This window comes from Chionomys nivalis, chromosome 7 (assembly GCF_950005125.1).
Source record: "Chionomys nivalis chromosome 7, mChiNiv1.1, whole genome shotgun sequence".
Classification (NCBI taxonomy): Eukaryota; Metazoa; Chordata; class Mammalia; order Rodentia; family Cricetidae; genus Chionomys; species Chionomys nivalis.
The window spans coordinates 1,033,894-1,058,678 of NC_080092.1; the positions used below are offsets into that span (position 1 = coordinate 1,033,894).

Consider the following 24,785-nt stretch of genomic DNA (forward strand, 5'->3'; position numbering starts at 1 on the left):
CCCATCCTTCCAGAGAGGTAAGGAAGAGGAACTCAGTAAAAAGGGGCTGAGAGATGGTTACTTGGACAGCAGCACTTGCTGTCAAATCCACAAGACTTGAGTACAAATCCCCAGCACCCTTGTAAAAAGCCAGAAACAGCCCTGCAGGCCTGCACCCCGGGGTTGGGAGACAGAGACTGGTACCTTAGAAACTGTCTGGCCAGCTGTTTCTGTTGAAACAGATTCTGTGAGAGACCCTCTCTCGAGGAAGGTAGACAAGGAGAGACCACACCAAGGTCCTCCTTTGCCTACACACATATACCTCTCCAACACTACCCCATAAATTCACAAATAACACACACATGTATGATATATACACACATGTATGTACACACACAACATATATGTACACACTTTTATTCTCAAAATGTTCGCGGACACACACAAAACATGTATGTATACACATACACACAACATGTATGTATACATGCACATATATATTTTTACTTATTTACTTTTAGAGAGCTTCTCATTTTGTTGCCTAAGTGGCCTCAAATTTGCTATTCCCCTGCTTCATCCTCCTCAGGTCCGGAATTTCAAGTCCAGGGGAAAAAAAAAATCTCTAGATCAAGTCAAGCGGTGGTGGCACACACTTTTAATCCCAGCATTCATTCCGGAGGCCAGGCAGGCAGATCTCTGTTAGTTCGAGGTCACCTTGTTCTACAGTGCGAGTTCCAGGACTGCCAGAGCACAGGAAAAACCCTAACCAAAAACTAAACCAAAACAACAACAAAAATCTGTTGGTCAACCAGGGGTCAGAACAGTTGGGCCAGTGTTTGTGGGACTTAGGTGGCAACTCCACTGCCCGCTCCCAGACAGCCCGGAGGCGCTCAGCCTCCGCCCCGCCCCGCCCCGCCCCGCCCCTGCCGTGACGCAACTCTGACGCAGGCGCAGCGGCGCGCGCTGTTTCCGGAAGTGTCCTGGCCGCCCGTTTCGTGGCCGCCTCCGACACCTCGGTAGCTGCTCTTTGCTGTGGAACTCTGCGCGTGGACCGGCGTCGGCCTGGGCGGGGCCAGGGTTCCGTCTGCGCCGCAGAATGGAGATAATCCGGAGCAGTGCGTGTCCGTCGTGTCCCCCCTCCCTTGTCCCCAAGCCCACCCAGAGTGCTAGGCCCAGACCTCGTGTGCTTGGCGGAACCCGGGGCCAAGTCAGTTCTGCTTGGCTTTGCATTCTTGTCCCTCTGCGAACCGTGCACCCTTGGCACGCTTGCCGCTCTCTTCCCCGTGCACCTCCTCTGGCCTACCCTTCTCAGTCGTGCACACTTCGAGTCTCGGACTCTTCTGCCTAGCCGCCCCTGAAGAGGTTGTCTCCCTTCGATCCCTGCACACCTTAGGGACTTGTCCGTCTCTTCCGTGGCCCTAGGCGCTCTTCCGGACCCTTCTCTCCCATCTCCTTTTAGTTGGTGGGCTGGAAGGCCGGCCATCTATTCTGAACCTCTTCTTGGTTTCTCTGCAGATTTTAAGATTAATCTTCACAAAGTGTACCAGGCCATAGAGGAGGCTGACTTCTTCGCCATCGATGGGGAGTTTTCAGGTATCACTCCCTTAAAAGCTCGGGGTTTACAGCTTGTATGGCCAAGGCTCCTTTTGTAATCTTGCTAGTTATGGCCAAAGCGTGGGAGAGATGCAGTGGTTCTGTGATCAGTCAGACTGAAGTTTGTGGAAACAGATTGTGGTTCTGGCACTGCTTAAAACTATTAGGTGTTTATGGTTAAAATGCAGAGGGCTGCTGGGCGGTGGCTGTGCACGCCTTTAATCCCAGCCCTTGGGGGGCAGAGGCAGGCAGATCTCTGTGAGTTCGAGGCCAGCCTGGTCTACAAGAGCTAGTTCCAGGACAGCCAGGACTGTTAACACAGAGAAACCCCGTGGGACCGAGAGGGAGCAGAGGGTTTAGTTTTTGTTCTTGCTGTTTTTTTCTTGTTTTTGTTTTTTCTGTTCTAGACAGGGTTTCTCTGTGTAACAACCCTGGTAGTCCTGAAATTCTCATCGTAAACCAGGCTGGCCTCCAACTCACTGAAATCCACCTGCTCTGCTTCCTGGGCGCTGGAATCAAAGGCTTGTGCAACCCGGGCTTTCTCCATGTTATTTTAAAAAAGGCATTCTCCAGTTGAACCTAGAGCTGGCTGTTTCAGTTAGATGGTTGGCCAGCAGCCCCCCCCCCCCCCGGGATCTGTTTCTCACCACAAGCCCTCCATCGCTGGGGTTACAGTTGTGCGTTGTCATGTCCAGCTTTTATACGGTGACGGTCCAAACTTGTGTCCTTTAGTTTGCATGGCAAGCACATTTCCACAGCCCTATTTCAGTTATTATTAAGTAGTTTTGCAATTTGGTAGCATTAATTACACACATGCTGCGATGCAGTCAGCACTGTCTATCTCTGGAATTTTTTTTCCTTTAATCTTATAAACAGACACACTACTCAAGGAATTATCCAAGCCGGGCGGTAGTGGCGCACGCCTTTAATCCTAGCACTCGAGAGGCAGAGGCAGGTGGATCTTTGTGAGTTCGAGACCAGCCTGGTCTACAAGAGCTAGTTCCAGGACAGGCTCCAAAGCTACGGAGAAACCCTGTCTCAAAACCAAAAAAAAAAAAAAAAAAAAAAGGAATTATCCATTACCTCCTTTGCCTCTGTCAGCCATCATTGGTCTTTGATTGTGGCCACTCTAGATACATCGTGTAAATGGTATTTTGTGACTTGCCAGGGGCATGCTTGAACAGCAGATAAGGATATTACTAATGCTTTAGTGGAAATCTTTGCATAGCTCAGTAGATAACATGTATGCGTGAATATTTGTTTAAGTATGTGCATAAACATGTGCATGAGCAGAGGCTAGAGCTCAACATTCATTGGTTGTTTTCCTCAAACTACTTTTTTTTTTTGGAGACAGCATTTCTTCCTGAACCTGGGATTCAGTGACTCTCCTTGATTGGCTGTCTGGCTGATGTGCTCCAGGGATCCACTATCTCCGCACCCACAGTGCTCCATGTAGCTGTTTGCATGGGTTCTGGGAATTCCGACTCAGGCCCTCATGCTTACACGGCAAGCGTTTTACTGACTGCTCCATCTCTCCAACCCTAATTATGATTTTTCTTTGAATGTAGGAATCCAACTCAGGCCCTCTCATGTGCATGACAAGCAAGCACTTCTTTTTTTTTTTTTTTTGGTTTTTCGAGACAGGGTTTCTCTGTGGCTTTGGAGCCTGTCCTGGAACTAGCTCTTGTAGACCAGGCTGGTCTCGAACTCACAGAGATCCGCCTGCCTCTGCCTCCCAAGTGCTGGGATTAAAGGCGTGTGCCACCACCGCCCGGCAAGCAAGCACTTCTACCAGTTAGCTTCACCCAGCGCACACATTAATGTTAATTTTAAAAAAAGTGTGATATAGACACTTGGAATTAATTTTAAATAATAGGAATATGAATAGGCACTGAATGAAGACTCTAGCAGGAGGCAGTTTTATATTAGCATTTACTAATGAACCCAATCCTTGTATGAACCCAATCCTTGTTTGTTATCATCTAGGAATCAGCGATGGACCTTCCGTCACTGCATTAACAAGTGGTTTTGATACCCCAGAAGAGCGATATCAGAAGCTTAAAAAGGCAAGTGGATATCCTCAGATGTCTTTTTCTCTGTCATGTGGCTCCTGCTGTTGAATTATGAAATGGTGGAATCATTAAACTTACACTTTCGTATTTTGTAAGTGAGGTGTATCTTCTCAACACCAGCCACAAAATAACATTTTAGTGATGTTTAAAATAGCAAAAGTTATTGTTTGTTGGAAAAAATTCTGAGTAAGGGCTATTATTTCTTAAAATTAATTTGATATGTAGGAAATAAATATGATGTAGTTGTAATAGTTTGGAAATAGGCTTAGTGCTATGCTCTGGCGATGGTAGATAGCTTCTTAGTTGGGAACAAATTAAGAACTGTATATAAATGAATAAGACTACTGATGTATAGCTTGCACAGTCTGTTCTGCTGATGTTATGTTGAGTGATTCAGAAAGGCTTCAGATTGAGAATACTTGCTCATGTCAGATATATATGACTCTCTTCTGATTGTTTTTTTTTCCTTTGCCAGCATTCTATGGACTTTTTGCTGTTTCAGTTTGGCCTTTGTGCTTTTAAGTATGACCACACAGATTCCAAGTAGGTTGTCTTAATAGTTGGGAATTCCTAAGCTGTCTCCTAATGTCACCCCTAAGTGTCTTTTCTCTTGTTTTCCCAGGCATATAACGAAGTCGTTTAACTTCTATGTGTTCCCCAAGCCTTTCGGTAGGTCCTCGCCAGACGTCAAGTTTGTCTGTCAGGTTAGTGGTGGAATTGCACTTTTTCCGTTTATGAAATGCTGTTGGGATGGAGTGGAAGTGAAGAATTCCTTTAGATTTAGCTTTAGGGCTGAGCTGTAGGTCAGTTAGCAGAGTGCTTGCCCAGTGTGAATGATGCCCTGGGTTCTAGCTCCAGGACCACGTAGGGTGCGTGCCTGTGATAACAGCCTCAGGAGGGAGGTGGAGGATCAGAATTACCTGGTGAGTTTGACGGCAGTCTGGGCTATATAAGATCCTGTGTCATCCCCCCCACCCCCGCAAAACAGCAAATAAACAAACAACTAAACAAAACCATAAAACCAAGCAACATGATTTAGGCATTGGGTAAGTTATCTCACCTTTCTGCCCTTCATTTGTAGGTTTTTAAATTAGTGATAGTGTTAGCTCCTCTTTATTTCAAGATATTATAAGAAATAGGCTCTAAAGATAAGCAGATGGAAATTAGATCCTGCACTGTATTATTTATTAATAATGCTGAGTTTGGGATCATGACATTGCAGTGGGACTCCATTTGGGACATCTTCTGTCTTCCTCTGTATTTACCCTACACCAGGACCCCCAGACTTCTCCTTATCTCCTTATCTTTTTTCTTTCCTCAAGGGTAGAGCTTTCTTTTCTGAAATAGTCAAACTTTTTAAGCCTGGGTCCTTTCCCCTAACTCACCAATTCAGAAACAGAAGGTGGAAAAGACTCCATTTTCCTTTTGAGAAGAACACAAAGTAGAGAGGCAGGGAGACTTACCCTGAGACTCTTGTGGTCACTGGCTTGGCAGATACTAGGTAAATAAAGTTTCCCTTCTGCCTGCTTGTTTATTTGTTGTCGTGAATAAGCAGAGTGTATGTGGGTGTACGATGGAAGAGAGGGGCTGCCTCTTTCCTCTGTAATTCTGCAGCTTAGGTGGTCTTCCCCTACTAACATGAATTCATCTTAGTCTTTTCCTTTTTTGCCATAAAAGTGGTAATACATCTGTGGAAATCCAAAGCACAGACTCCCGGGCACTGGGCACTTTTTTTCTAAAGTTACAAGATAAGGGCTAGGAATGTAGCTTAGTAGGTAGCTTGCCTAATATGCACAGGTCCTTGAATTTGATTCCCAGCACTTGCATAAACTGGACTCAAAGGTGTAGATAGAATTACAGGTGGCGCCGGGAGGTGGTGGCGCACGCCTTTAATCCCAGCACTTGGGAGGCAGAGGCAGGTGGATCTCTGTGAGTTTGAGACCAGCCTGGTCTACAGAGCTAGTTCCAGGACAGGCTCCAAAACCACAGAGAAACCCTGTCTCGAAAAACCAAAAAAAAAAAAAAAAAAGAATTACAGGTGGCACATACCTGTAATTCTAGGGTCTCACACATGATAGGTAAACATTTTATAAACCGAGATACCTCCCTGGCCCCATAAAGTTGTATTTTTGTTGTTGTTGCTTGCTTGTTTTATTTAAAAATCTATAACTGCAGGCTTTGGGGATATGGCTGAGTGGAGAATCAGGGCATGATAGCCAGGATCAGTCATCCCAGGCTGCATGTTGAGACAGGTAGGTTCTGAGGGGAGGTGCCCGCTGGCCAGCCAGTCTGGCTGAAAAGGCAAGCCCCAGGTTCAATGAGAGACCAAAAATTAAAGTGGAGAGTGATTAGGACCTCAGGATTCCACATACGGCTGTATGGGTGAGTTGAGTCCACCTGTGCACATCTTTATACATCATACGGGCAAGTGCATATATATACACACAGCAAAGCAGAGAATGATACAAAGATGCAGACATGCATAGACACATGCACCGTCTCCCACATACTACATACACATACACATGCATACATACACATAGACACATACCTCCATCTGCAGAACTACATTTTACAAAGGAGTTAGGTGCTAGAGTCTGAGCAGATTAAAATTATGTCATCTGGGACCTAAAGACAAACATCTTACTGTGTACTTGAAAGTTCAGTGTGGCCGCGTGGTGGTGGCACACGCCTTTAATCCCAGCACTTGGGAGGCAGAGGCAGGCGGATCTCTGTGAGTTCGAGACCAGCCTGGTCTACAAGAGCTAGTTCCAGGACAGGCTCCAAAACCACAGAGAAACCCTGTTTCGAAAAACCAAAAAAAAAAAAAAAAAAAAAAAAGTTCAGTGTGTTTAGCACTGAGCTGCTAGGTAAGATGCAGGAATGGGTTGCAGAGACTTCCAGGCAGAGTGAGACCTTATCTGAAAGAAAAAAAAAATCTGAGTGTTGAGGATACAGCTCCTTGGTAGAGCGTTCGCATAGCGTGTATGAAGTCTTAGGCTGTGAATGTAGCTAGCACATTTGGTAGCATGTGTGCCTAGCGTGAAGCAAGCTTTGGAGTCCATCCCCAGAACTCAGACTGGGTATGGTTGTGCACAGTTACAGTCTCAGTCCTTAGGGAAGGGGAGGATTAGGAGTTGGGTCCCTTGAGCCCACTTGCGGGTGGAAGGAGAGAACCGACTCTGCCGGTTGTCTTCTCGCCTCCGCACCCACTCCACCACCACGCGCACGCGCACACTGTTCTAATGAGAAGATGGCCTTCTGGGTCTGACTCTTCGGTTTAGACTTGAGGCTTTATGAATGTTCTTATTTCTGTTTACAGCCTTCCTGTCAGTCTAGTAAGAGTAGGGCCTACTGCTACTGGGGAGTTAGCTGTCCACTCTGGATTTTTAACACTGACATGTCTGTTGTCTATTTTCAGAGTTCCAGCATCGACTTCCTAGCAAGCCAAGGATTTGACTTTAATAAAGTGTTTTGCAGTGGTAAGACTGGCTTTGTAGTTGATAAAACTTTAAAATCCTTCAGAAGTAAATCTCATTTCGCTCGAGAATCACCATTTTCCAAAAGCCTTTTTATTTTATCAACATCATGGAGACAGTGCTAGGTTTCATGTTCAGTACTGCATTTATAGATGTGTGCTGCCTCACCCAGCTTGTCGGTGGGTGCTGGGGCTCCAAACTCTGTTCCTCGTGGCATGTATGAAGTCTTAGGCTCAATCCCTACTTCTCAGAAACAGAAGCAGGAACCCACAAAGAAAGAACGTTTTGGACTGTGAATGTAGCTAGCTCATTTGGTAGAGTGTGTGCCTAGCCTGAAACAAGCTTTGGAGCCCTTCCTCATAGCAGGCTGAGCTATGTCCCTGAACCTCTGTGTTTAATTTTTTGTTAAAAAACATTTTTGCTCCAGGCAGTGGTGGCGCACGCCTTTAATCCTAGCACTTGGGAGGCAGAGGAAGGCGGATCTCTGTGAATTCCAGGCCAGCCTGGTCTACAAGAGCTAGTTCCAGGACAGGCACCAAAGCTATACAGAAACCTTGTCTCAAAAAAAAAAAAAAAAAAAAAAAAAAAAAAAAAAAAAAAATTGCATTATTTCATGATATCATGATTTTTCATGATCTACATTTTTCTCTGCTCCCCTCCCTGCCTCTCTCCTCCCCCCTTCAACCCTCCTCCAAAGTCCCCATGCTTCCAATTTACTCAGGAGAGCTTGTCTTTTTATACTTTCTATTTCCCATGTAGATTAGATCTATGTGAGTCTCTCTTAGTGTACATATTGTTGTCTAAGTTCTCTGGGATTGTGGTTTGTAGGCTGGCTTTCTTTGCTTTATGGTTTAAAAACCACCTATGAGTGAGTAATAATTGTCTTTCTATGTCTGGGTTACCTCACTCAAAATAATGTTTTCTAGTTCCACCCATTTTCCTGCAAAATTCAAAATGTCATTATTTTTTTCTGCTGTGTAGTACTCCATTGTGTAAATGTACCACATTTTCCTCATCCATTCTTTGGTTGAGGGGCATTCAGGTTGTTTTCAGGTTCTGGCTATGACAAACAAAGCTGCTATGAACATAGTTGAGCACATGTCCTTGTGGCACGATTGAGCATCCTTTGGATAGATACCTAAAAGTGGTATTATTGGGTCTTGAGGAAGGTTGTTTCCTAATTTTCTGAGAAATCTCCACACTGACATCCAAAGGGGTTGTACCAGCTTGCACTCCCACCAGCAATGCAGGAGTGTTCCCTTTTCCCCACAACCTCTCCAGCATAAGTTGTCATCAGTGTTTTTGATCTTGGCCATTCTTACAGGTGTAAGATGGAATCTCAGAGTTGTTTTGATTTGCATTTCTCTGATGACTAAGGATGTTGAACATTTCCATTTTATTTTATTTTAAATATTTATTTATTTATTATGGATACAATATTCTGTTTGCATATATGCCTGCAGGCTAGACGAGGACACCAGACCTCATTACAGATGGTTGTGAGCCACCATGTGGTTGCTGGGAATTGAACTCGGGTCCTTTGGAAGAGCACGCAATCCTCTTAACCGCCGAGTCATCTCTCCAGTCCCCTCTTTCAGCCATTTTATTTATTTATTTATTTTTTATTTTCGAGACAGGGTTTCTCTGTGGCTTTGGAGCCTGTCCTGGAACTAGCTCTTGTAGACCAGGCTGGCCTCAAACTCACAGAGATCCACCTGCCTCTGCCTCCTCAGTGCTGGGATTAAAGGTGTGCGCCACCACTGCCTGGCCTTTCAGCCATTTTAGATTCCTCTGTTGAGAGTTCTCTGTTTAGGTCTGTACTTCATTTTTTTTTATTGGATTATGTGGTCTTTTGGTGTCCAATTTCTTGAGTTGCATTTATTTTTTTTAAATAGTTTATGTTTACTTTTATGAGTATTGATTGTTGCTTTGCTTGCATCTCTATGTGAGGGTGACAGATCCTCTGGAATTGGAGTTACAGTTTTAAACTGCCATGTGGGCGCTGGGAATTGAACCGGAGTCCTCTGAAGAGTAGTCAGTGTTCTTGATCACTGAGCCATCTCTCCAGCCCCCATTTTTGCATTTATGTATTACACCTGTGTCCATGCCAGTGTGTGTAAGTACAAGAGCTCAGAAGAGGATTTTGGGTACTCTGCATCCGGAAGTAAAGGTGGTGATGCGCTGTCTGATGTGATGCTGGGACCTGAGCTCAGGCCCTCCAGAACAGTAGCAAGTGCTTTTCACTGCTTCAGCTCCATCCTCTCTTTTGTAACCTGGTTAATTCTGAGCTGAGTAAGAGAGTAGGTAGTATTTCCTTAGACTGTAATTAGGTCTCTTAAAGATAGTTCATCTTACCCCTTTAGGACTTAACTCACATCTGTCCAAATGCAGGAATGTTTCCTAGGTTCTACCAGTGTGACAGGTGCATTTCATACTTAAGCCTTCTGGTCACAATCTCCCTTACCCATTACTGTTTATCTTATAATTGGAGATGACTCATGGGGAGAGGTATGGTCTATATAGCTGGCATGACTCTAGTGGCTCAGCTGTGGGGCTATTGGACTGGACAGCATGCTGAGGAGGGACAGTGCCCTCCTCATGTGCCGTGTTCACTGTAGAGCATGAGGCGTCTTTATCAGGGAGGAGACTTACTATTTGTTGAATGTTAGTGCTGGAATATTGGATAGTAGGACATAGTAGAATGGTGTTTCTTTCTCTTAAATGTTTGGGAGTGAAGGTGGTAGGTGGTACATCAGTCAGTCAGGCAGTCAGCCTGCCTATGTGAGACCCAGTTTCATCCTTAGTACTACAAAAAGAAAAGAAGAAAATAGAAGGAGTAAATATTTGAGAGTCAGATGTGGTAGCTGCTCGTAATCCCATAGCTGAGGTAGGAGAATTGCAAGTTCAGTGCCAGCCTTGGCTTCAGTAGCAAGAGGCCCTATCTCAAAACCAGAAGCCCCGGAATAACTCTTCTGCTGGAAGTTCTTCCTGGGGCTGTCACAGTCCCCGTTATGTGCAGACATTCTCCAGGAGCTTCAGGCTGTGTCGTAGACTCTGTGACGTCCGGACATTCTCCAGGAGCTTGAGCTCCAGCTTGGCATTGTTGTTTGTCTGCCTAGCCCTTCTCTTGCTCAGGGTGACTTTGACATCCAACAGGATGATTAGGAATGCCCAGTTTGGTGCATTTCTTGAGGAAATACTAACTCGGATTGATTCTGTTGTCAATTAACTTTAGCATCCAGTGATGATTCTTTTGTTTCTCTTAGAGTGGTCCCTTTGTTGGCTCTGCATATCTTTTTTCTTGTCATTTGGTTTTCCCTCACAGTAACCTTTTCTTGCTCATTTAATCAGAAGTTCCCTTTGTGGCAGAACAGGCTACCTCTGTTATTTCCTTCATGTTCTTATTCATAAATGCTCAGAACAGCATTAGGGCTGAGTATTTATTGAAATGATGAGTGAATACATGAACAAGCATATTTAATAATCACTTACCTTCTGTAGTTTTTTTTTTTTTTTTTTTTTTTACAGTATAGTTAAAATGTGTTTTCTGAGTATGATAGATTTTTAGTTAGTAAAAAACTTTTGTGTTTAAGCCAGGTGATGCACACTTTTAGTCCATAGCTTAGGAGGCAGAGACAGGCAGATCTATGTGCGTTCAAGGCCAGCCTGGTCTACATAGTGAGTTCCCGGAGAGTCAGGACCATATGGTGGGACTGTATCTCCAAAAACAGAAAAAAACACCCCCAACAAAAAAGCCAAAATGAACCAACCAGCCAAAGATAGTTTCATGGCTCAGAAGTTAAGAATGGTTGCTTTTCTTCCAAGGGGGTGGAGCTTGGTTCCTATCACCCACATCTGGCAACTCATAATTGCCTGTAACTCCAGTTCTAGGGGATCCAAGGCCCTTCTCTGATCTCTGCATACAAGACACATACTTAACACATAAGGAAAAATAAATTTAAAGGAAGAGTTTTCTCTGTGAAATTCTTATTTCTTCTAATTTATCCTTTAAAAAATTATGTGTAGGAATTCCATATCTGAATCAAGAAGAAGAAAGACAGCTGAGAGAACAATTTGATGAAAAACGTTCTCAGGCCAATGGGGCAGGAACTATGGCAAAATGTCCTGTGACAGTTCCTGAGGACCAGAAGAAGTTCATTGACCAAGTAGTGTAAGTTCCTGAAATGACATGCCACACGGGCGGGGGCTGTCTCACCTTGGGCAGCACCTGCAGGGTACCTACATAGGTGTGATGTCGGAGGCAGCATCTTGATTGTGGCAGGACTTCTGTCTTCCACACAACTTGTGCTTCATATGTACAGGTGTTCACACGAGTGTGCATGGGAGTTGCAGGCTTTAATTGTGGCTTATCTAATTATGGCCAATAGCAGCAAGTTGCATCGTGTTTGGGCCTGTTCTGTGCTGCTGCGTGAGGGCCTCAGCAGGTGTGCAGATCTGTCTGGACCAAACCTTCCCAGAATGTTGTTCCGTATTTACTTTTTTTTTTCTCACAGTGAAGTTTTGACAAGAAAATGTGTCCTGGGAGGAGTATCTAGTCTATCTAGTCTTGTATAGGTTCGTCACCAGTATAGTAGCTTTATTAGAAAAGTCAAAGTGTATTGCTAGTATTGATGAATTCTTTCTTAAAATACTTACAGATTGTGTAAGTGGTATATATACACTCATGTGTGGGTGTCTGCGTGAGGAGGTCAGAGAAGGGGGTTGGGTATCCATCTGCATCACCCTTTGCTTTATTTTTGAGGTGGGGCTTCTCCTTGTAGCTGGAGCTAGGCTAACAGTCAGCATGGCTCAGTGATCCTCCTGTCTTTGCCATATCCCCTCCCAGCACTGGGGTTGTGGCTGTGTTAAGTCCTGCCTGGCTTGTTGGTGTTGGAATCTGTACTTACCCTCATGGTTGTGTAGCAAGCACTCTTGTCTCTGCATATCTAATATTGATTAATTGTTTGAGAAGATGTTTTAATTTCACTATTGACAGCAATAATTCACATAAAGCATATGTAAAAATACACCCATTTTTTGTTTTTATTTTTTTAAATTTACTTACTATGTATGTACTGTTCTGTCTGCATGTATTCCTGCAGTCAAAAGCAGGCACCAGATCTCATTACAGACAGTTGTGAGCCACCTTGTGGATGCTGGGTATTGAACTCAGGAACTCTGGAAGAGCAGCCAGTTATCTCTGAGCCATCACACTACCCCTTAAATTTTTTTTTCTCTTGGTTTTTTGAGACAGGGTTTCTCTGTGTAGCTTTTGAGCCTGTCCTGGAGCTCACTCTGTAGACCAGGCTGGCCTCGAACTCACAGAGATCCACCTGCGCTGCCTCCTGATTAAAGGCATGAGCCACTACTGCCTGCCATTTTCTTTGGCTTTGATTTTCTTTTTGATATGCTTGGATTATATGGAAAAAAGACCTATACGCATAAGACATATGTTCTTGGGGCTGGGAATGTAACTTAGTTGGTAGAATGCTTTCCTAGAATGCACAAAGCCTAGGGTTTGGTCTCCAGCACTACGTCAGCTGAGTGCAGTGGTGCACATCTGTAACCCTAGCATTCTACTTGTGAGGTAGAGGCAGGAAGAGCAGATGTTCAGGCTGTCCTCAGTACATAGCAAGTTTGAGGGCAACGTGGGATACATGAGACTGTCTCAAAAAAGGAAAAAACTAGACTGCTTTTGTATGTGGGGGCATGTTCCAAACATAGAATTCAGGCTTTTGTTCATGCTAGACAAGTGCTGTGCCACTGGCTTAACCCCAGCCCTGTATTTACCCTGCTTTTGAATGTAACTTGCTGGTTACTTGAGTATGGATTTTGAGTACAATGACTGTTCTGATCACTTCATTCCTTCAAGGTACTAATGGTCATTGTCTGATTCTTATTCATCAGAGAGAAGATAGAGGATTTCCTACAAAATGAAGAGAAGAAGATCTTGGATCTAGAGCCGTGCACTGGGTCAGTTCCTGTTTGTTGCATGCATTCCTTTGTAGGAGAGGAGTTCTGCTTTTTGATATGTGTTTTCCCCTCCCTCCCTCCCTCCCTCCCTCCCTCCCTCCCTCCCTCCCTCCCTCCCTCCCTCCCTCCCTCCCTCCCTCCCTCCCTCCCTCCCTCCCTCCCTCCCTCCCTCCCTTCTTTCTTTCTTTCTTTCTTTCTTTCTTTCTTTCATTTTTGATTTTCCAAGACAGGGTTTCTCTGTGTAACAGCTCTGGCTGTCTGGAACTCACTCTGTAGACCAGGCTCTGCCTCCTGAGTGCTTGGACTAAAGGTGTGCACCACCGTGTCCAGCATGTATGGTCTTTCTACAACATCCTATAGTCCTTCTCTCACAGATGTGCTCCTAGACTTGTCGCACTGACACAGTGGGAATGTCTGTCTGCTGAGACTCACAGTCAATACTTTGTCCCATCCTTGGACAGAGCCTTTAGGTTGTGCCCAGAAGCAGCGTCATCAGCCTGAAGGAAGGCTGACCATATGAGGATCTCAGAAGAGAAGGGATTCACTGTCAGGTCCCCTCTGTTCTTTTAATTCTTTCTACAGAGAAAAACCACATCAGCATGTGAGAGAACATCTTAGCATCTCTCCTCCTTTACTCATGGCACGCTTCACAAAGGTGTCAGAATGCAGATGTCTATTCTAAATTCTTCATGCACCTGCAGGCAGCAGTATGTTTGATCCTAATTTCTACCTTATCTTTAAAAGCAATATAATAACTTTAAAATTCTGATTAAAAACACATGATGAGTCCTTCTGCCTCACAAATGTGCCTGTGTTGTTATTCACACCACATTCTAATGAGGTCACTAAATTCAGTCTTTCCCAAGCATTGACTAATCCGTTAGGGTTCACTCTTAATAGCCCACATTAATTCCTTTTCTTGTTTTATAGGTTCCAAAGAAAACTTATTTATCAGACTTTGAGTTGGAAGTAAGTATTTGAATTAGATGGAGAGAGCTCTCAAGGACTGGGATTTACTAAAGTATAATCTTTGGTCCTATTGCTCATGAAGTTTTCAGTTATGGGTGATTTGACCCTATCATGTCCCCATTCAGTTCTTAAATTGACTCCTCTGACACCACTTTGTATGTGTCTTAAGGCATACGTAGCTCCCTCTGTTCTCTGTGTCTCCCTCTCCCTCTGCCCCTCCAAACGAAAAAATAATCTGACAGCTATGTGCACATGGGAATAATCTTGTCCTATCTATACATCTGCTCTCTGTGCTTTCCACATCCCTTTCTTCTTTGGCTGCTGTAAACGCCAAGGCAAACTGCAACCTAGCAGCCCCCTGCCCTCCCCTTTGTGCACCCCATGAAGTCTGCAGACAGTGTTAAAACACTTCAGTTACAAAGTAGGCATTAGGAAGCAAGATGTCCTCTGTGACAGTGAGTTGACTATATTATGAAATACCAAGCATTTTAGAAAGCGCTAAAATCCTAAAATGTTCACATGAAATTGATGATGTTCCAGTGCCTGAGACAAGGCGGGAAAACAGTTTTCCATAGGCTTTTCATAAAGTTTTACTGTAAAGTATAGTGGTGATTGTCCCATTTTAGTAAAACTTTAGTTTATAACCACGCGGCTGCTTGTCGAATTCTTTGGGCTTTAGCAGTCATTGAATCTACACTGATATGTTTTTTCCTTTTTTTTTTCCGTTTAGGTTTCCCAAAGGCATTCATGTTGAGACGTTAGAAACTGAAAAGGTAAGTTATGCTGACAGTCGACTGACACGGTGCCTTTGCCCTGGCTCCCATGAGCTGTGACCGACCAGCCATTTGTCCTCTCCAAACCTGCTTTTCCTCATTTGTAGCGGAGCTGAGTATTATGGTCTTAATCTAATGTAGGTTACAGCCTTTAAAATTAATAAAACCCCAGAAATTCAGAAGATTTATTTATTTTTTCTCCAAGACGGCATTTCTCTGTGTAGCCTTGGCTGTCCTGGAACTCGCTCTGTAGCCCAGGCTGGCCTGACACTGACAGATCCACCTGTCTCTGCCTCCAGAGTGCTGAATTAAAAGTGTGCACTACAACTGCCCAGCTGTTTATTTATTTTTTTATGTGTACAAATGCTTTGCCTGCGTTAGTTTGTGTAACATGTGACAGTGTAAATCAAACATAATTGGAGTTACAGATGTTTGTGAGCCATCTGTAGGTGCTGAGAATTGAACTCAGGTCCTCTGCAAGAGCAGTCATTGCTCTTAACTACTGAGCCATCTCCCCAAACCCCACTTACTGCTTTTTTTTTTTTTTTTTTTTTTAAATGAAGATTCAGGCTAGGAGTGGAGGTGTACTCCTTTAATTTCAGCTCTTAGAGGCAGACCAATCTCTTTGAGTTCCATCCAGCCTGGTCTACATAGTGATTCCCAGGATGGCCAGGGCTATAGAGAGATCCTGTCTCAAGCAAAACAAAACAAAACAAAAAGCAACAAAAACGAACCAAATAAAATGATTCAGTGTATAAGTGGAAGAGTGTTTTTCTCATATCTAATATATACATACATTATATATAGTATGCATTTTTTCTTTTTTTAATTAAAGGTTTATTTTTATTTTATGTGCATGGGTGATTTATGTGCATGTATGTCTGTTTGCCATGTGTATGCAGTGCCCACGGCAGCCAGAAAAGGGAATTGGATCTCTTGGGACTGGAGTTATAGATAATTATGAATTGCCATGTGGTTCTGGTAATCAGTCTTGGGTCCTCTAGAAGAGCAACCAGTGCCCTTAAGTGTTGAGCCATCTCTCTAGCCCCTCTTTTTCTCTTAGAATTTATACCTGCACGCATGCATGTATGCACACACATGCTCATGTCTGTGTCTGTGTTGGTGGGGATTAGGGCATGTGGAAGTCAGAAAACAGCTTGTGAGAGTCAGTTCTCTCTTGTCCGGCTAGAACTCAGGTGATCAGATTTGTCATTAGGTCTATTTCCCTCATGAGCTGTGTCTCTGGCCCTACAGTGTACTTAATGACCAGAAAATATCTCATAAATACAAAATGATTTGTGAGAAATAAGATTATACTCTAAGGTTTTTCTCATGATCATAGAATATGATGTAGATGCTTTATTTAAAACTAATTATTTAAAATTTCATGGTCAAAAGTTACATAACCTTGTTAATCACTCTGTAAAGTCTTGTTTGCCCAGTCTGTGGTTGAATTCAATTCAATTGACATTTGTTAGTTTGAATTCTTTTTTTTTTTTTTTTTTTTTTTGAGACAGGGTTTCTCTGTAGCTTTGCAGTCTAAAGGCATGTGCCATAGTTAAAATACTGTAAATGTCGCAGATGGTGGTGGCACGGTGCCTTTAATCCCAGCACTTGGAAGGCAGAGACAGGCAGATCTTTGAGTTCAAGGCCAGCCTGGTGTACAAAGTGAGTTCCAGGACAGGCTTCAAAGAAGAAGCCCTGTCTTGAAAAGCAAATGAAAGAAAACAAAGTACTGTAAGCGTCATGACATGCAGATGCAGAGGCCTGTGTCCTTACTCAGCATGGGCGTCATCTCAGAATAGCTTCTGTTGTGCTTGCTTATGCTTTGGCTGATAACATTTTGGCTGTTTTCTTTTCGGCTTATTGAGATGTACTCATCTAGTTCAAGCTGGATTTGAACTCACTATGTAGCTCAATACATCAATATTGCCATTTGAAGTGATAATCACAGCCCTTTGGAGCTAAAGGGGTGTACGATGTTTTCAGAAAGCTGCACATTTGCTGTGTCTTTTAGAAGGAGAGACACATACTTATCAGCAAAGTGGATGAGGAAGAGCGCAAGAGAAGAGAGCAGGAGAAGTACGCAAAGGAGCAGGTGAGTGCGCTTGCTGTTTCATTTAGTGAGAAGTGACAGTGTACACAGGACTGACTTCTTTCTAGGTATTTCTGGATCACAGTTGTTGGATCAGTTTAGCCAGCAGATGGCCTCTTGTTACAGTTTGTTTTGGTTTGGAGTTTTTGAAGACCAGTAGGGTCTTAGACGGCAGGTCCTGGTTTTCTTGCTTAGTCTTCCAGTTGCTGGGATCACAGCTTTGCACTATCTTGTCTGCCTTTTTATTTTTTGTAAGTCATCTTGATTGACTTTGGAATTATAGCATGGTCCTATAGCTATGTGTGATGGGGTCCATTCCTCTGAACCCAGCCCATGGAAGGAGGAAGTGGGAAGGTCAAGCTTCAAGGCCAGTATAAACTGCAAGAGGTACCAATTCAGAAAGTAAATCGATAGTCCCTTTCCCAATATTTAAAGTGATGGGCAAACTTTCAGTGTTAAGTAATTAGTGAATAATTTAACATTGCTATTTTACTCTCTAAAACAGGAAAATATGTACTTCTCTTTTCTTTCTTTCTTTCTTTCTTTCTTTCTTTCTTTCTTTCTTTCTTTCTTTCTTTTTTTCTTGAGACAAGGTTTCTCTGTGCAGCCCTAGCTGTTCTGGAACTTGCTCTGTAGACCAGACTGACCTTAAACTTAGAGATCTGCCTGTCTTTGCCTCCTAAATGTTGTGATTAAAGGTGTTCATTACCACCTCTCATCGAAGATTTACTTTCATTATTTTATTTTATTTTTATTTTTATTTATTTTATTGGTGTTTTAGCCTGTATGTGTAAATGTGTGAGGGAGCTGGAGTCACAGACAGCTGTGAGCGGATGTGAAGGTGTCACATCCCCTGGATCCTGGAGTCACAGACAGTTGTGAGCTGCCTTGTAGGTGCTGGGAACTGAACCCAGGTCCTCTAGAAGAGCAGTCAGTGCACTTGACCGCTGAGCCATCTCTTCTCCCCACTTTCATTATTTTATTTATGTGTATATGTGTGCTTTGTGTGTATCCTTGAGAGTGAGTGTGCAGAGGCTGGCGTGAAATGCATTGTGATCTCTCTAATGTGACTGCTGGGAACTGAACTTGGGCTCAGTTGGAGCTGTCACTTTTCTTCAGCCTTTACAGGGTTCTGAGGGGCACACTCAGGTTGTGAGGCCTGTGTGGCAAGTGCCTTTATCCACTAAGCCCTCTTGCTGGCTCTGTTTGTTTTTAATTTAGTTCTTTTACTTAGGAGGAACTGAATGATGCTGTGGGATTTTCAAGAGTCATCCATGCCATTGCTAATTCGGTAAGTCATCAACATTTTGGTTTTGTTTGTAATTAAATGACTAAGCATACTATTTAAGATTAAGTGTCTATAACTGCTATTGCAAATTGTTCATTTGATTACTGTCTTAGATAGGGTTTCTATTGCTGTGAAGAGACACCATGACCATGGCAACTCTTATAAAGGAAAATGTAGTGATATTTCATTTGTATTTTAATAAATAAAGCTTGTCTGACGATCAGAGAGTAAAACAGCTGCCTGATCAGCCTTACAGACCAGGCAGTGGGGACACACACCTTTAATCCCAGTAGCTACACTAGTTTGCCATAGAAACTGGGTGATACTGGTGCACGCCTTTAATCTCAGAACTAGAGAGGAACATAAGATGTGAGGAGACAGCTCTCAGACACAGTCTCATTCTGAGATTCCTGGTCACCATTTCAGACTGAGGTAGAAGTAAGAGTCAGTGGCTGACGGCTTTGCTTTTTTAACTTTCAGGTTGAACCCTAATACCTGCCTCTGGGTTTTTATTAATTGTGCTACAGGTAAATATTTAATTGGGGCTGGCTTACAGTTTAGAGATTCAGTCCATTGTCATCATTGGGTACATGGGGGCATGTAGGCAGACATGATGCTGGAGTGATGGAGAGGCTACATTTTATATGGAGGTGACAGGAAGTGAACTGCGACAACTGGGCATAGCTTGATCATAAGAGACCTCAACCCCACCCCCACAGTGACATATTTCTTCCAGCAAAGCCACATCTTCTAATAATGCCACTTCCTAGAGCTTATGGGGGGCCAGTTACATTGAAACTACCACAGTTACCCTTGGAATGTTTACCTAGTCTCAAAGAGGAAGTCAGTGACTTGGGGTCGGTTGCTGCAAGACGCTGGGCAGTGGTGGCGCACGCCTTTAATCTCAGCACTCGGGAGGCAGAGGTTGGTGGATCTCTGTGAGTTTGAGGCCAGCCTGGTCTACAAGAGCTAGTTCCAGGACAGGCTCTAAAGCTACAGGAAACCCTGTCTTGAAAAACTAGAAGAAAAAAAAGCAAAACAAAAGACAACCCAACACAGTAGCTGCACGAAACTAGCATCATGAGTATGAAATTGAGAATCAGAAGTCAAGGAGCAAGTAGAGTAATCCAGAGGATAAATAATAACAAGTTGACTTCCTCTACAGAACTCTAGTTAAATCCTGACATACATCTATCATAATAATAATAATAAAGCTTTGAAAACGTACTGGCTCTTGAGGCAATAGTGGTGCACGCCTTTAATCTCAACACTCAGGAGTCAGGCAGGCAGGTCTCTGCGTGTTTGAGGCTAGCCCGTTCTACAGAGTGAGTTCCAGGACAGGCTCTAAAGCCACACAGTGAAACTCTCAAAAAAGCAAAACCAAACCAAAACGAAAACTGTACTGGCTGTTTGTATAAATGGCTAGAGAATTCTATGGTAGACATCTTTCCTTGGTTCTTTCTGGAAGGCATCCGCCTTTCACATGGGTAAATGTGGTTCTCTTGCTTAATAGTAGATCACCTGGGTCTAAGATTTTCTTCTCCTTGGGCAGCTGGATCTGGGAAAAGAGGTTGACTTGTCCCTTAGATATTTGGCCATCAAGACCCTTTAAGAGTTCAGTGCAGGTCTGTCAACATGGGCAGCAGAGAGGAGGCACACCGTGTTCTCATTTGGGGACAGCGCCAATGATAGAGCCTTCCAGAAGATCGTTAATCACGAGGAACTTGTTATGAAGTAGACACAGACTGTTCTGAACACAGTTGTGTGATCCTGGGAGGAGAAAGGGCTGAGTCTCTTCAGCAGCTGCTGAGATCATAGGAGCCTAGAAAAGCAGGTTCTGCTCACCCTTGGCACTGTGTGCTGCCAGTGTGCTTGAGAGTCATCATACTGTTCAAAGTCCTCCTTGTACGTGGAAAGAAGCACATGTCTATTCACTTACATACTCTGAGAAAATACAGAAGACAGCAGTACCTCTGAATACCTATGGTGCCGTGGCAGATCTGAAAAGTGAGACGGTGACAGAGATCTCTTCAAAACACTTAGTTTAAAAAAGGATCTAAATCTCTTTTCTAGGATCTAGAAGAAACAAAGTGAGAAAAGAATTTAAGTTATACATCTTAGAAATTAAAATATTTCTTATCATTTTTTTTCAAAATAGGGTTTCTCTATATAGCCCTGCCTGTCCTGTAGCTCGCTCTGTAGACCAGGTTTGCCTTGAACTCAAAGATCCTCTTGCCTCTGCCTCTCAAGTGCTGGGATTAGAGGCCTGAGCTACCATTACCTGACTTAATTTTTTATTAATATTAATAATGTCTGTGAAGCCAACAGACAATAAACACGTTTATTTATTTATTGAGTGGTTGATGGATTGATTTGCAGGATTGAGGGTTGAACCCAGCACTTTACTCTTTAATTTTTTTTATTAAATAATTTATGTGTATGGATATTTCTTCTGTATGTGTATATGTGGACTTCTGATTGCAGCTGCCTACAAAGTCCAGAAGAGTGTGTCAGATCCCCTCGAGCTGCCCAGTGTGCCAACTGGGAACTGAGCCTTTTTTTCTTGTTCGTTTTGTTCATTTGTTTGTTTTTTGAGACAGGGTTTCTCTGTGTAGCCCTGACTATCCTGGAACTCATTTTGTAGCCCAGGTTGTCCTTGAACTCACTCTGTAGACCAGGCTGGCCTTGAACTCACTCTGTAGAGTAGGCTGGCCTTGAACTGGCCTTGAACTCACTCTGTAGAGCAGGCTGGCCTTGAACTCACTCTGTAGACCAGGCTGGCCTTGAACTCACTCTGTAGAGCAGGCTGGCCTTGAACTCATTTCTGCCTGCAGAAGCCAGAAGAGAGAACAACTTCAGAGGTCCTTCCAGGTGATTGTGAGCTATACTGGCAGGCAATTGTGAAATGGGTGCTGGGAACAAAGCTCAGGTCCTCTGAAAGCGGTAAGCACTCTAAACCAGTAGCCCCAAGAGTGGTTCTTTCTGTGCTGTTCTGACTATGTGACACTGGGCAGTGTGTACACACAGCCATAGTGCAGGTATGGCTGCTGTGGTGCTTTAAAAGAGAATGGCCACCCTAGGCTCAAAGATTTTAATGCTCAGTCACAAGGGAATGACACTATTTCAAAGGATTAGGTGTGGCCTAGTTAGAGGAAGTGTATCTCTGAGTGTGGTTTGCCCAGAGGCTCTGTCTGCAGTTGAGGATGTAGTTCTTAGTGCAGTGCGTACTGCCGTGATGATAATGGACTGACTCTGAGACTGGAAGCAAGTCCGTAAGAAGATTGCCTTGGCTGCTGTATCTCATCACAGCAGTAGAACTCCGACTAAGACAGTTGTTGACATCTGGCATCTCCCCTCTTCAGTTGTCATACCTCGCTCTACCTTTCACTTGTCTTGCCCCTCCGTGATTCAGCTAGGCTGGCTGACTAATGACCCCTCTCCAGTGTTTACATTATAGAAATGAAGTTTTACAAAGTCTTTATGTTTCTTCATGTAACATGTCAAAGTCAGAGCTCAACTTAATTCTTGACATAATTAATCTTCTATAAAATATCCCAAATCTAACAAGCTGTGCTTCATTATATTGCTTGATGCTTTATGTTCAAAATGGAGTCATCTAGCCAGCACTACACAGTGAGTTTCAGCACAGCCCAGGCTACAGAGGAGACCCTGTATCAAATAAAACAAAATAATCCTAACCCACAAATAAGTAACAAAACCAAACAAAATCTGGAAGCAAAGCTGAATATGGTGGCACGTGGAGTCAGGTGTTCAAGGTTTTCCCAGCTACGTAGACACTCACAGCCAGCCTAAGCTACCTGAGGATCTGTTTCAACCCCTACTCCTCCATCCCCAAAACTAAACCAGCAGTCATCATCTTCCCATTTCCTGAAGAATCACAAGGTTGAAACATTCTATGTTAGTAGTTAAATTTTTATCAAAATGCAGTAATTATTGTACATGTTTATATTTCAGTTGATTGAGAAGCATTGAGGGTCAGCAAGATGGCTCACTGGATAAAGCACTTGCCATGCAGGTGTGGCAACCTGAGTCTGATTTCCCAAATCCATGTAAAGGTAGAAAGAGCAAACCTTGTTGTGGCATGTGTACTTGCCCCCTCCACCACCTGCTCAAGTATGTGCATGTGTGTGTGCGCACACACAGACTAATAATAATAGATTTTTAAAAAAAAGAGCAATGACATTTCATGACTCATTGAACTGAGTCATAGATAATATAGTTAATGAAGGTTGAATTTAATAAAATTAGGAATTAGTTATTTTTCCGTTTCATGGCATTGTTATAAATATATCTTTAACAATAAGTAGGCTGGCCGGGCGGTGGTGGCGCACGCCTTTAATCCCAGCACTTGGGAGGCAGAGGCAGGCGGATCTCTGTGAGTTCGAGACCAACCTGGTCTACAAGAGCTAGTGCCAGGACAGGCTCCAAAACCACAGAGAAACCCTGTCTCAAAAAACCAAAAAAAAAAAAAAAAATACAAAACAAAACAATAAGTAGTCTGTTTTAAAGATCTTTTTTAAAGTCTTAAAGATATATATTTGAAGTTTTGTTCTCAGCTTTTGACAAGTCAAGTTCTCAGGGTTTCAGATTTTATTGTTTAAAAGTGCTTCAGTCAAACTTACTACTTCCAGCCAGGCACTGTGTGTGCTACATCCCCACCCTCTCAGGGACGCCAAGGCAGGAGGATTGCTGTAGCCCGGAAGTTCAGGGGCAGCCTGGGCAGTATAGCAAGACTTGTCTTAAAAAACAAAACCAACAATAAAAAAAACTACATCAAATTCTTGAAAATGACAAGATTAATAAGACTAAGAAAGAGACATCACTAAGAATGGACACAGTAGGTGTGAACCTGTAATCTCAGTACTTGAGAGGCCGAGGCAGGAAGGGTAAGAATTTGAGGCCTGTGTGGATTGCCTGGCTCTGTTGTGAAACTCTTGTCTCATCTGAAGCATGTATCTTACTCAAGTCCTGATGCAATTTTGACCTTGTCTTGTCCCAGGGAAAACTGGTTGTTGGACACAATATGCTCTTGGATGTCATGCACACAATTCACCAGTTCTACTGCCCTCTGCCTGCGGTAAGTCACTCCTGTGTAACTCTGACTACTGTCTGCCTGGGTTGCAATTCCTCATTTCCTTGTATGTGACATGTTTCCAGAAACAACTGCCTGTACTCTTCTTTTTAAAAGATTTATCTTATTATTTTATGTGTATAAGTATTTTGTCCGCATGTTGTGTGCCCTTTGTATGCCTGGTGCCCAAGGAGTTCCAGAAGTGGGCACCTTAGGACTGGAGTGACAGAAGGTTCTGAGCTGTGAGGTGGGTGCTGGGTCTTCTGGAAGAGCAGCACATGCTGTTGATCATTGAGTCCTCTCTCTAACCCCTTAGATATCATCTTTGGGGTTATTTTCTATGGACCTGGGAAGATAGTTCAAAAGCTAGCTGCTAACCAAGTTTATAGCATTGCTGTATTGTTTTGATAGGAAGTGTACATGAGCTGTTTCAGTGGTTTGATAGCATCAGCTATTGCCAGAGCAAAGCTAAATATTTATTTCCTTGATTGATTCTGGTGGGTTTATTTCCTATTGCACAGAGGGTAGGCCGCAGGCATCTCTAAAATTAGATTTAGGAGAGCTGTGATCGCCTCCTGCTGAGCACCATGAGGCTCCCGGGGACTTCGATGGCATCTCTGTTCCAGGACCCAGGCCACTCAGGTCACTGTCCCGCCTCTCCAGTCGACTGTTACAATCCTGAGACAGCTATGTTGGATAATTGTAGGTGGAGACTGCTCTTTCGTTTCCCAGCTGCCCAGACAGGAATAATCACACAGAAACTATATTAATTACAATACTGTTTGGCCTGTTAGCTCAGGCTTCTTATTAACTAATGTATTGCTACGAGGCTGTGACTTACTGGGTAAGGTTCTGTTCTGGCGCCTTTCTCCTTTGGCGTCTTTGACTCCTCCTCTTTCTCTCTCTGTTCTGATTTCCCACCTGGCTTTACTCTGTTAAGCAACTGACCCAAACAGCTTTATTCATCGACCAATAAATGCAACACATATACAGAAGGATATCTCATATCAGATAATACCTGATTTAAGAAAAATTAGGTGATGGCCCAAATTTGGGTTGTGTGGCCATAGTTTGCCAATCTGTGTGTATTAGTCAGGGTTCTCTAGGGAAACAAAACTGATAGACTAAATATATCTATATTTACATATATATGTGTGGTTTACTAGAGTGCTTACAAGCTGTGTCCAGCTACTTCAGCAATTCCTGTCTTCCAATGGAAGGTCCAAGAATCCAGGAGTTATTCAGTCCACAAAGCTGGATGTCTCAGCTGATCTTTAGCGGACACTGGAATGCTGAAGAAGCATGCTCTAATGCCAGGGAAGGAATGGACTTGCCAGTGAGAACGAGTCGCAGGCAAAGAGAGCAAGCTTCCTTCTTCCGCGTCCTTTATGTAGGCTGCCAGCAGAGGTGTGGCCCAGATCAAAGGTGGATCTTCCACCTCAAAGATCTGGATAAAAGGTATATCTTCTCAC

General features: G+C 43.5%; 1 protein-coding gene across 3 annotated transcripts in view; it reads left to right on the top strand.

The window, feature by feature from the left end:
• The first annotated feature begins 955 nt into the window (after positions 1-955).
• The window catches only part of Parn (poly(A)-specific ribonuclease), a 98,472-nt gene continuing 74,642 nt past the window's right edge, over positions 956-24,785 (top strand). The window contains exons 1-13 of one of the 3 annotated variants that reach the window (XM_057775557.1): positions 956-1,094; positions 1,495-1,572; positions 3,559-3,638; positions 4,120-4,187; positions 4,267-4,348; positions 7,066-7,126; positions 11,150-11,294; positions 13,031-13,096; positions 14,027-14,065; positions 14,796-14,838; positions 16,856-16,936; positions 18,168-18,224; positions 23,242-23,319. In XM_057775557.1, the coding sequence (XP_057631540.1) occupies positions 1,076-1,094; positions 1,495-1,572; positions 3,559-3,638; positions 4,120-4,187; positions 4,267-4,348; positions 7,066-7,126; positions 11,150-11,294; positions 13,031-13,096; positions 14,027-14,065; positions 14,796-14,838; positions 16,856-16,936; positions 18,168-18,224; positions 23,242-23,319 (897 nt within the window). In that variant the 5' untranslated portion in view covers positions 956-1,075. Of the gene's footprint in view, positions 1,095-1,320; positions 1,342-1,494; positions 1,573-3,558; positions 3,639-4,119; positions 4,188-4,266; positions 4,349-7,065; positions 7,127-11,149; positions 11,295-13,030; positions 13,097-14,026; positions 14,066-14,795; positions 14,839-16,855; positions 16,937-18,167; positions 18,225-23,241; positions 23,320-24,785 lie in introns of those variants that run through there. The other 2 variants (XM_057775558.1, XM_057775559.1) reach the window with 2 other exon arrangements.